Below are 12903 nucleotides of genomic sequence, written 5' to 3'. Positions count from 1 at the left end.
AATCCAAAAACGAAAGTTGTAGATATTTGTGTCTAGTTATAAGAAATGTAAGTTAATTAGCATTTAGATTTGTGTAAAAAAAAGTTATGGTAGTTACACTACAGGCTGTCCGGGGAGAGTTCGAAAATCTCTGTTGCACAGGGTTGACTTAGGAAGCTTATATCTTGTACTATAAAATGAATCAAGAAATGATCAACCTATGAAACTATAGCCCTTGGTGTCTAGGTTTTAGAACATCAAACCATTTGTTATTTAGAGTTGTGCGCAAAAGGTTATGGCCATTATACTAAAGGCTGTCTGGAATGAGTTTGGAAATCGTTGATAAGGAATTTATTCATCGCGAATGCGAGAGAAGGGTCGCGAATGCGAAGAACAAACCCCTGAGCAGCAGAATAAAGTCCAAATTCATCCCATTCTTCCATTTTTGGACCAAGGAAGCTCGGGTGGGGCTATTATTCGAGGGTTTTTCAGAGAAAACAACGGGGTAACTGTTCTTAACTCAATTTTGGTTAGATTACCCGAATCTATTACTAATTTTGGCATTTAATTTGTGATTTAAGTTGGAAAAGTTTGAAAATCCTCTTGGATAGATTTGAGGATTTGGGGGTCGAATTATTATTGAAATTTAGTAATTTTCGTATGGTTAGACTCGTGAATAGACAGGCTTTCATATTCCGTGACTTTCGTCAGATTTCGAGGCGTGGGCCCCATGGGTGAATTTTGAGTTAATTTTGGATTTTTATTTTAAAATGTAATATTTTCTTATGAAATTGATTCTATAAATTTTGTTGACTGTATCGAATTATTTTGGCTAGATTCGACCCATTCAGAATTTGGATAATCGAGGAAAAAGGCCTACTAGTGGATTAAATTGGAGCAAGTCGAGGTAAGTATCTTGCCTATCCTTGTGTAGAGGACTTCCCCTTAGGATTTGAGTCTTCTATCTTGATTGTAATTCGTGTACGTGAGGTGACGAGTGCGTGGTCGGACTTATTTGTGGGAAATTGGCCTTTTATGGTTCTTAGGTATTTATATTCACTGTATATGAATGTGTTCTTGGCATGACAGAGTTTTCTATTTACTAGTTTCACCTCTACATGCTTAATTGGAATTAATTGCTTCATGATTCACTCTTATTGCCTAACTGACTCCTATTTGATTTAATTGAAGAATTCTGCCTCTCCTACTGTCATGCTATCTTTTCATAGCTGCTTGTCTTATTTGAGAATTTTTATTATCCTTCCTGAAATTGTTTAGTCTTAAGTGAAGCTAACCAAAAGGACGGGTTGTCCGTCCCGGTCCCATCCCTCCTCCCGTCCCGTCCCATCCCACTTCATTTTAAATAGGATGGGCTAATGTTAAACGGGACACGGGATGGGATGGGACGACCATTTCGTCCCGTTTGTCCCGTCCCATTTCATCCTATTTTGTCCCATCCCGTCCCGTCTGTCCCGTCCCATCCCATCCCATCTCGTTCCGTCCCGTCCCGTCTATCCCACCTGTCCCGCGAGTTTTTATGGTATATTTGTAGAATTTCTGTTGTATTTGGTTAGTATAAAACAAATCCAACTTATGCACCGGCCATTAATGAAATGATTGCAAAATTTAAAAAGTATTTTTTCTCTACTCCCCAAGTTTATTTAATTTCTACAATACTTAATCCATATTTAAAATTAAGAAGTGCAAAGGGACTTGTTCGTAAAATTTATCAAAATTTAGCAATTCAAGAAAATGAACAACCATCTCTCGAAGACTTCCAGGCTAACATATATTCTTGTGCTAGAATCTAGATCAATGTTTGATAAATATAATTCTGTGGAAACAACAGGTGGTGAAACTACTCCTTCTACTTCTAAGTCTAGAGTAGAAGTTCTATAGGAAGATATTAATTATATAACATGTTTTGATTCCTCTATTGATGATGAACTTGATTCTTAGCATCGGAGAATGCTTTTAGCGCAGCAATATTTCAAATCGAAGATCATAGAGGCCTAATTCAAACAAAAACCTTCCTAGAAGGTGGCTGTGTAGATTAGGTAATCTTCAAAAGAATTATATTTGTATGTGAGATTTTAAAGTTCTATTAATAAAATAATAGACTCTAAGCGTTGAATTTTTTTTATGAATTATCTTAGTTACTTAATACTTTGAAATTATATTAAATAAATTATAACTCTATTATAAATTTACAATTACTAGAATATTTTATTACAAGTCTATTGTTTTAATATTTTATAATTCTTTACTTAGTTTTCTAATTTTCATTTTAAAATTTAAGTTTATTAAATAAGTCAAAAAACTAGCCATTGCAAACTTTAAAAACTTAGTCATTTTCAAAAAACTAGACGTTTTTTTAATAAAAAAAACTACACTTAAGGCCCGCGAACGCGTCCCGTCCCGTTCTATCTCGTCCCATCCCGTTAGTTAGTGGGACGGGATGGGCCGACCGTTTCATCACATCCCGCCACCGTCTCGCTTAAATGTTGTCCCGTCCCGTCTCGTTAATTTAGTCCCGTCCCGTCCTGTTGGACAGCCATAGTCTTAAGTGAAGCTAAGATCATCTTTCCTTAATTGGATTGTCGAATATCCCCGAAATTTCCCAACCTTAAAAGGAGTTTAGATAACCTATATCTTTGTTGACTTGCCCTTATTTGGGACTGTTTGATTCGTGTTGATTTCCTTGTTATTGACTTGTATATTGTGGGATCTTTGCTACATGTTAGTTTTCCCGTTGTTGAACTATTCTCTTTATGCCAGCATTCTTTTCTGTGGTTATTCCTTGTGAGTTGGTTCTACCGTTTCCTTGTGATTTACAGTTCTTGAGTTGATTTACTTGTCTTACCTTGTATTATTGTCATTGTTGTTGTTATACGTATTGTGGTGATGTACGAGTTTTATGTTGTGCTATAACTATTGTTTTTGTTAGTTGCGTTGCATGTTTACTTTGGGACTACGGAACGGTATTCCAGGAGATCCCCCTGAATGATTACTTTGGAACTACAGATGGATATTTCGGGAGATACCCTGCACATTTATAATTGGGACTACAGGACGATATCCCGAGATATCCTCCTGTACTGGATATTTACTTTGGGACTACGGATCGGTATTCCGGGAGATTTTCCTACATATTTACGATTTAGACTACAGGACGATATCCCGGGAGATCCTCTGCACATTTACGTTTGGGACTACGGGACGATATCTTGGGAGATCCCCTGTTAAAACCACTATGTTTTGAGCTGTTGTTTTCATTGATCTTATCCCTGTATAAACATTATATGTGATGTCCGTACTCTTCCTTATACTCACTAGCTGGTATGAACTATGTTAGGACACTTGCACAAGCATACACGTGGCTAAGCACCCTAATCGGATAGGAGGCATCTTGGTATTGTTGAGTATAGATACACACCCTTGTTTATTTGTCTTCCATGTGAGAATGACTCTATTTTATACGTGAGTTGTCAGTATGATTATGTGGTATGATGGAGGCACAGGATGCCAAGTGTTAGGGTTCAGGTATTGAGACCTGTATTGTATGATTATGAGATGAGGTGTCACAGGGGTGACTTATATTCGAAGGTTATTTATTTGAGAAGATTATACTCGAAAAGTATTTATTTTGAAATAACTATTTTTAAAAAGAACATTTATTTGAACGAAGTATATTTCAAAACATTTTTATCACTTGAAGCATTTGAATAATCGATTGAAGGTTGCTAGCTAAAACCAATGTGAAACATTATCATAATTACTGAGTTATGACTTGTCTTTGTTGTATTTGTGATTTCGGATTTGGGTTGTATTTTCAGTCACCTTTCTGTGTTCTTATCATGATGTTCCGTTGTTACTTGCTGTTTTCCTTCCTTATTTCAATTATTGTGTTGTTAGCCATATCGCGTAGTCTTTATATAAATAATTTGTTCTGTTATTTCTATACTTATGCTTGTTCTGCTTATTAGACCAGTGCGTGTCTTGACTGTTCTATTCTACTTATTAGACCAGTGGGTGTCTTGACTGTTCCTCGTCACTACTCCACCGAGGTTAGTCTTGATACTTACTCGGCACCACTGTGGTGTTCTCATACTACACTTCTACATATTTTTTGTGCAGATCCAAATATTGATCGTTAGTAGCTGAGCGGATTCTTGCCAAGGAGACTCAAGGTAAACCTGTTTCTGCGTTCGCAGGCTTCGGAGTCACCTTCCTATTTTATATTCACACTGTTGTACTTATTTCCATACGGTTGTGTTTAGAAGTTATAGAGAAACTCTGTAGAGCTTATGACTTGTACTACCGGGTTTTGGGAATTATAAATTTTATAGAGATTTCTGCTTCAGGACTGTTAAATTTCATTTATTATTGTGGTATTTCAGTATGAATTAGGCTTACCTAGTCCCTATGACTAGGTGTCATCACGATACCCAAACGGAGGGAAAGTTGGGTCGTGACAGTGCAAAGCCTAGTGGAACTCCAATAAGTTCGTCAATAATTCTTGAAGAAGACAAAGACGGGAAAAGTGTCGTTAAAACTATGTATAGGGGAATGATTGGATCCCTTCTATATCGCACGGCTAGTCGACCAGATATAATGTTCAATGTTTGTAAGTATGCAATATTTTAGTCGGCTCCAAAAGATTCTCATTGACTGCGGTAAAAAGTATCATTAAATATCTTATTAGGACCACTGAATTGATTTTACGGTATCTTTATTATAATAATTTTATCTAAAAGGTTTTTCGGATGCAGACTTTGTAGGTAATAGGATTGATAGGAAAAGCACTGCAACTACTGGAAAATGCAATAATTTCTTGGCATATCAAGAAATAAAATATTGTTGCATTGTATTTAGCTCTTGGAAGCTGTTGCACTCAGTTTCTCTAGATTATGTATTAACTTCTTGACTATGATCTCAATCTTACTTCTACTCCTATTTTATGCGATAACACATGTTATTTGTCTATCAAAAAAATTGTGCATCATTCCTGAGCAAAGCATATAGAAATTAAGCATCATTCTTTTCGTGATCATGTTGTTAAAGGTGATACAATGTTAGTATTTATTAATATTGAGTCTTTACTTACTGATATTTTTAAAACCTCTTTTGGAAGAACGTTTTTTCTTACTGCATAATAATATTGGAATCCTGCCTATTGTGTGAAAAAATCCTCTTAATATTTGCAAATTTCTTTTACTCCCTTTTATAAGTTTGCTTAATTGATACGCTTCATTAATTTAATGTGAGTGTAATTATTACCTTCTATTGGTGCCGTTGAAGCAACTCTTTAGAAATGTCGATTCAATATGTTCCTAACCCTTCCTCTAACCAATGCAACCATTCAATCTCCTAAGTGGATAAATAAGTATCCCTTCTTCTCTCATTCCTTCTTACTTCTCACCAAACTTCTCTACCATGGATAAGAAAAACCTCTCCTCTTTCATCGTCACAAGACAAAGCAGACAGTTCCAAAAGACTCAAAACCCTGAAGAAACTGTCGATCTTGAGTCATCCCTTGACTCAAACCCTCTCAAAATTGATAATAAGAGTAGTGACTCGTCGGAGGATCAATCGCTAAGCCAGAAAAATGCCGGGAAGAGACCCATGGATAAAACTCCTAAAAGGCCTGCACGCAAGAAGGGGAAAGTAAAAAGCACTGATTTTGGGCTTGAAGACAAACTGAACTTCTACGGTCCAACTGAGAAATTGAGGTTTGATACCTATAAGACAAAATCTATGTCTTATGGGCCTCACTATGATGTTGTTTCAATTTTGGACTTTCAATGCCTTTCTCCTATGTTTGATAGTGATGAAAATACTGTGTATGAAGAACCCGTGCGAATGTTCTATGCCAATCTATTTGTGAATAACAAAGATGACTTGAAGTCAATGGTTCTAGGTACTCGTATTGTTCTTTATGCATATCAATTTGATAAATTATTTTCTTCTAAGTTTCATGGTTATGATGTGTTTGTTCAAAATTCCTGGCCAAAAAAATTTGAAGTGTCCCTAGAAGAGCCAAAAGCTTTCCTGTCTGAAAACCCCTTGATATTGGTCCTAAAAGTCTTAAGTTTGAACATCGTGTATTAGCTCACATGATTTCTACTATTCTTCTTCCTAGGACTCGATCTTTAAGCACTTTAACCACTAGGGATATTTTTGTCTTGTAATGTCTTGTGAACAACAAAAGACTTGACCGATTTGTGTGGACTCATCAGTACATGCTTGAAAGTATTAGAGACATATCATCATCTTCTACTTGTTTACCTTATGGTTTTCTTATCTCACACATTCTAGAAGTAATGAAGGCTGATCTGGCACATTTTTCTCCCAAGTTTATCTCAAGTACCTATGATAAGACATCCTTTGCTATGGTGGGATACATAAGTGAAGATGGATTCGTTATACATGCCAAGATTGGAGGCACTCCAGTACAGGTTGAGCCAACCACTGAACCACCACAGACTTAGCCGACTGCTACCAACAACTTACAGTAAATTCAGCAAGGACCGGATGAAGTAAAGATCATGCGTATTGTCATGAAAGAACAAGTGAAAAGATCAGAGATGCCACTAAAAAAAATAGTATAGATGTGGCTAAGCTTAGTATGGACATGGGAGCCACAAAGAGATAAGGAATCAAGGCATTCAACTCCATGACAGAGAAAATGGACAAACTCATCAAAGACGTTGAAATCTCCTATGACTCTTTCTGTACCAAAGTGATTAATACCCTGAAATATTTTCTAGGGAGGAACTGAGACCTACTATGTGTGTGTTTAAATATAATTTCTTTTGGTACTTTTTTTTTTGCTTTGGTATGTAAGAACCAGTATTATATGCCTCAGTTGAAGGTATAATATTTGTTACCTTATCTACTATGCTTATTATCTGCTACATTAGATGTTACTTTCTGTCTGCACCTTATTATTTCGTTTTGATTAATATCAAAGGGGGAGAAACATTAGAGTAATGCATAGCAACAACTCAGGGAGAGTAGCATTAGCATCAAAATTAAGGCATGCACAAAATTAAGGGGAGCCTTCACTAAAAGGGAAGTGTGCGTTGTTTACTCCTTTTGATTGTCATGATCAAAAAGTAGATGATTTCTACACCTAAGTTTTAATGATAATAATAGTGCAAATCTTATCTATTTTACTTGATTGCAAAAAATCCGGATGACAATGCTATCAAAAGGAAATAAGATCAAGTGCAGTTGATATGGGAAAGCCATTTCGTAAATTAAGGAGAATCATGGAAAAAGGAATCAGAAGATTCTGGTGATTGATCACTGAAGCCATGTAGCAAATCATTCCTTTAATTAGGAACACAAATAGGAAAGAGATCATTGAATCCAAACCATCCTGTAATGGGGATTCAGAAGCAACCCTTGGGTCAAATCTCTTAAAATATTCTTGCCTCAATTAATGGTCAATCTGCAACGGCTAGTTCAAAAAGAAGATCACAAGATCTCAAGACTCTCATATAAGAAGGCTGAAAGACAGAAGAAGAACTGACGCAACTTAATACATGTTTCTATATCTTACTAGTTCTTAGTACAAACACTATATTCTTGAGTTTACAACTGTCACAAGAGATAGGAAGAGTTAGAAAACAAAACAAGAGTTGTGTCAAGTTTAGACAAACAATGTTGCTGAATATCGTTATTGGTGAACGAACTAAAACCACTACTGTGTAACAACTCATTACTGAAGATCTAAGAGAACCCTTGTGACCCAAGGGAACTAGATGTAGGTACCACATTGGTACTGAACCAATATAAAACTCTTGTGCCTTTACTATTTTAATCATGCGCAATTTACTTCTGTTGCAAATCGAACCTGCTGGAAAAGTTTAGTCGACTAATTCCCTTTTTAGTCAACTAAGTTTTTAATTTGGCTACGATTCACACCCCCCTCCTTCCTCTTGTACTTTCATGATTAACTTTATAGGGATATTTTTATTGTTCAACATTTAACATTTTAATATTTTTACTTTTATAATAATATAAATATAAATAATAAATAGCTTATGTGTAGGAGAAGCCTTTGTTTAAATTTTGAATACAGTTGCATAAGTTTAGTTGATATATTTTCGGCATCATAATTTTATAAATTGTTTTCAAGTTGACTATTTAAAGTCCGTTATAACTAATTAAAAAAAAGAGAGAAAAATAATTTTCAATCAATACTTTAAATTTTCTTGTTGCTCCGTCATTTTAAATAAAGCAACACAAATAAATGTAAAATTGCCACACCAAAGATATGAACCTATGTCATGGGATTCAATAATTTATTTATATACAAAAAAAAATATTGTTTTCTCTTTTACACCTTGTGAAAGGAGATCAATCCCCTTCACTAAAGATTACGGGAATAATAAAGAGGGCGGTGGTAGCATAGGAATAAAGCTGACCAGGCCAAGGCTCAAGAGACGTGTAGAAAGTTACTGGATTCTCTTAGAATACGTGTAGAAAGTGACCGATTCTTTAATAAAGAATGAACCGATGAGATTATAAGTTCCTGTTTCCATTTTCTTTATCAAGATATTCTGGAGTTCTAGAATTATTCTGAAGTGATAAAAAAGAATAAAAACACAAAAATCAAGACAAGGTCATGGTATAAGTGGAGGTGAGGGTGTATTGTGGGTCGGGACCGGTCCGGGATCGCATGCCAAACAGGCCAAACGGGCTGGTCTCTAGTGGTGCAAAAGTCCATAGTGGGCCGGTCCTTACCAAAAAGCCCGTGAGCTCGGGACCAGCAAGCGGGCCTGGGCCGGTTCAACCGGGCCAAACGGGCATAACGGCTAAATTTTTTTAAATTTTTTTTTTAAAAAAAAGGGACAACGGTCAGATATTTAAAATGCTTCCGTTGGACTACATTTTTAGCCGTTTGGCACTTTCAAAAATAGCCACTTGGCTCTCACACTTTGCTTTAACCCCAAACTTTTTATAATTACACTTTTTCCCTATTCTCAACTATAAATACCCCCTCATTCTTTCATTTTTACTCACAAATTCATCAATCTTTCTCATTTCTCAAACTCAAATTGAAGTATTTAAGTCTTCACTCATCTTTCATTTCTCAAATTCCAATTCTTAATTCAAGTTAAATCATGCCCGGAGATTCTAGATTGCACCCATTTGTTTTGGAACACTTTAATGTGATAGAAGAAAATAAAGAAGTTTACATAATAAAGTGCAAGAACTGTGGTCGAGTCTACACTCGTCGTCGAAAGGAGGGCACAGGCTCTTTAAGGAGACATATAAAGAGTTGTCTGCGCGTTCTCCAAACATTCGTATTTAAGATTTTAAGTTGATTTGAGATAATTTGTGTTATTTTAAAATAATTAGACATATTATGCTTAATGTTCTAGTTTGTTAGATTAATTTGAAGTATTATGTTGAAGGTATTGAACTTTAATTTGAAGTATTAAATGTAAACTTTAATTTGCAGCTTTGATACCGAGTATTAAATGTAAACTTTAATTTGAACTATATCTATAGCTTATTATATATACTATATCTACATATTGCACTATATATATATATATATATATATATATATCTAATACATATAAATATATATATAAGGCACTATATATATCTCTAATACATATAAACTATATATATATATATATATATATATATATATATATATCTAATACATATAAACTACATATATATCTAATATATCTAAAACAATCTATATATATATATATATACACACACATATATATATACAGTATATAATATATATATATATATATATATAAGCTATATATTATATAAGGCAATATATAATTATATATACATACTATATATATTTATATAGCTATATATAAGCAATTTATATTAGTATATACATATATAGTTTACAAGAAATTGTCTTAAATAAAAAAAATTAAAAAAATAGCCTGGAACGAAAAAGCCCGTTTAGGCACGCGGGCCCTACCCATTTAGCCCGGGACCATGTTGGCTTAAGACCGCAGTGGGCCGGTTCCACTCATTTGGTCCGGAACCGCCTCAGCCCGGCCCGCCTAAGCCCAGGCTCGTTTGGCCCATTTAGGCCTGAGCCCCGACCACAATATAGCCTTAAGTGGAAGTCCTATTCTCTTTCTTGTATCTTCCACCTTAATATATATATTGTTGTATAAATCAGTTAAGTCAAAATTGCAAAACCATTTTGGATTTCCATTAGAAAAAAGGAAGGAAAGGAAATGGAGATGTTGGGACTTCTTAAAATAAGGGTGCAGAGAGGCATTAATCTGCCGCTCAAAGATACATTTCATAGTGATCCTTATGTTGTTGTCACTATGGATGAACAGGTATATATGTTATTTCTTGTAATTTATGTGCCTTTTGAAATGTTATGTATAGGTTGTGAATACTGATGTTCTGCAATTGTCTTACAGAGAGTGAAGACTAGTTGTAAGAAGAACAACTGCAACCCTGTCTGGAATGATGAATTAACCCTTGCACTGAAATATCCAAATGTTCCAGTTGTTTTGGTGAGTATTCTCTTTCATTTTTCATTGTATCTAAAGTTCATGCAAACATGATTAGGTATATTATGATGATTACTGGAAGTAGATTTTTTTCATTGTACCTTTTTTTGTTTTGATTCTCCGGTAACATTTTTCTAGAGACATTATTTCACAATTTAGCGGAGGCTGTCTATATTATACTCCTTGGAGTGCGGTCCTTCTCAGATCATGCGTGAACGCGAGATGCCTTGTACATTGATTGCTTTTTTTTACATTATTTTACAGCTATAATTTATTTCGTGCAGTTCCATTATAGTGAAAGCTAACCTGGCTTCCATATCTTCGAAGTCAAAGTCAATATTGTATTAGTTTTTATGGATTTTGACATATATGTATTAAGAACAATGGTATGTTATTCGGTATCATACGTATTAAGAATAGTTGTATATTATTGGATAATAGTGGGTATATTATTGTTGATGTTGTTGTTCGGTATCATAATAGGTTTGTCCTAAAGTAGAAGTGGTATGTTAAAGTTCAAAGTTAGCACTTAGGATTCACACCATCAGTAAATTTTAACTTGTGATTGCAAGTTAGTATACGATTTTTAGCAGGTTTTAAATTAATGCGTATCATAGAGATTTTACCTGTAGTTACCTTATATATGATTAATATTTTTTACACCGTTAGTGCACAGAAGTAAACTTTAAAATTAAATAGGCCTAAGACTCCTATAGAGTATGTGGCTTCTTCTTTTTTGTAAATATTCTGATGTAATTTATAATTTGATGGTGGTGGTATTTCAGACTGTGTATGACAAAGATACATTCACTAGAGATGACAAAATTGGGGAAGCAAAGATAGACATCAAACCATATCTGGAAGCTTTGAATATAAGCAATCAATGCCTTCCGAATGGCGTCGAAGTTGACAGAGTTCAGCCAAGCAGAGACAATTGCCTGACTAAGGAAAGCTGCATTATATGGGAAAATGGTAAAATGATACAAGACATGACCCTTATGCTGCAAAATGTGGAATGTGGTGAAGTGGAAGTGCAAATTGAGGTGATCCCTAAAAGGATTTCTGAGGATACATTCTTCCCATAATCTTGCTTCGTAGAAGGTTATATATAAGTCTTGGAATGAGCCTTTTATTAGGTCATTCTAATTGATAAATGTGCAAATCATAGTTGGGATTTGCTAGGCTTTATGTAATATAATATACAGGGCCATCCTAGTTTTGTTGTAATAAAATTACTTTGTTGGATGATGGAATTTAATGTAATCCTAATTTTATGTAATTTCAACTGTAATTAGGCCATCCTAGTTTTGTTGTAATAAAGATGGTTGCTTCTGAAAGTGAATAGTAATTGTACCCAGAGGAGTCGTTTGGTATAATTACTATTCACTTGGATATTTCATGGGGTGGGATATTCTGTGGGATTAGTTATCCCAGATTTTATATGGGATAACTAATTTCACAGTTAGTGTGAAAATTGTCTTGGGATTAGATAATATTCTAAACCAGACATGAGATAAAGTTAATCATAAATTCTATTGTGGGATTTATTCTTATTTCATGCACCAAACGACCTCTGAAATTAACTCTAAGGATTGATTCCCTAGAGCTTACGAAGAGGCAATTCCCCCAATGATCTATCAGAATTCGTATGGCCACTTTTATGGTAGTAAGTTTTCTCCCTTTCCTAAACCTCTATGTTCTGTTCAAACTTAGTTCCTGATCTTATGTGTAATATTAGCCAACCTAGAAACAATGATATGATGCTCCCGATGCATCATCCTCTATGTAGTACCTCGTTTATTAGTTAAATGCATATTTATCTTTCGTACCAAAAAACAAAATCTTGCAGGTTCAAAATATACAAAGAACAAGATAATAAGTATTCAATGATCGTCAAAGGATATAGTGTGATAGATGAGAATCTCTCGACTCTTAATTTAGAGAATTGAAAATTTCTGGTAACGCTTCTGCTTTAATAGCCCTATGTAAATTCAAATTAATCATATTAATAAGTTCTTTGTATCAAATATTTAAACCAAAAAAAGTATTAAATGGAATACTAATGTTAGCGTTTAGGCTTGATTCGTGGAGTATCGCACAAGGCCTTCCAGGATTTTTTTTGAAGTTGGAAAGCAATTTTTTTGTTTTATGTTGGAAAGCAATTATTTAAAGTTGAAAATCGAAAAGAAAATTGGTAGTGTTTGTTTGGAAAGTTGTAGGTTTTTACATAAAAAAGAAAATTATGGGTGTTGAGAATTTGTGGGAAAATTTTGAAGATTTGGAGAGAGATCTACAGAATGGTCGATCATAAGTTCACATCTTGTGAGACCAAAATATGTTGTGCACATCACACAAAAGAAGATGGAAGTCTTAAGGTAGAGGCTACTTGTGAATATAT

The 12903-nt window shown here is 34.6% G+C and overlaps 1 protein-coding gene across 1 annotated transcript; it reads left to right on the top strand.

The window, feature by feature from the left end:
• Positions 1 to 10137: 10137 nt before the first annotated feature.
• On the top strand, positions 10138 to 11843 carry LOC107766937 (protein C2-DOMAIN ABA-RELATED 7-like). The gene is made up of 3 exons (XM_016585848.2): positions 10138 to 10325; positions 10413 to 10508; positions 11291 to 11843. The coding sequence occupies exons 1-3, from the start codon at positions 10218 to 10220 to the stop codon at positions 11588 to 11590; spliced, it is 504 nt and encodes a 167-aa protein (XP_016441334.1). The 5' UTR covers positions 10138 to 10217; the 3' UTR covers positions 11591 to 11843.
• Positions 11844 to 12903: the final 1060 nt, after the last annotated feature.

Source organism: Nicotiana tabacum, chromosome 16 (genome assembly GCF_000715075.1).
Source record: "Nicotiana tabacum cultivar K326 chromosome 16, ASM71507v2, whole genome shotgun sequence".
NCBI classification, from domain to species: Eukaryota; Viridiplantae; Streptophyta; class Magnoliopsida; order Solanales; family Solanaceae; genus Nicotiana; species Nicotiana tabacum.
Note: the sequence above shows the minus strand (reverse complement) of the source record. Positions and strands in the feature narration are given on the sequence as shown.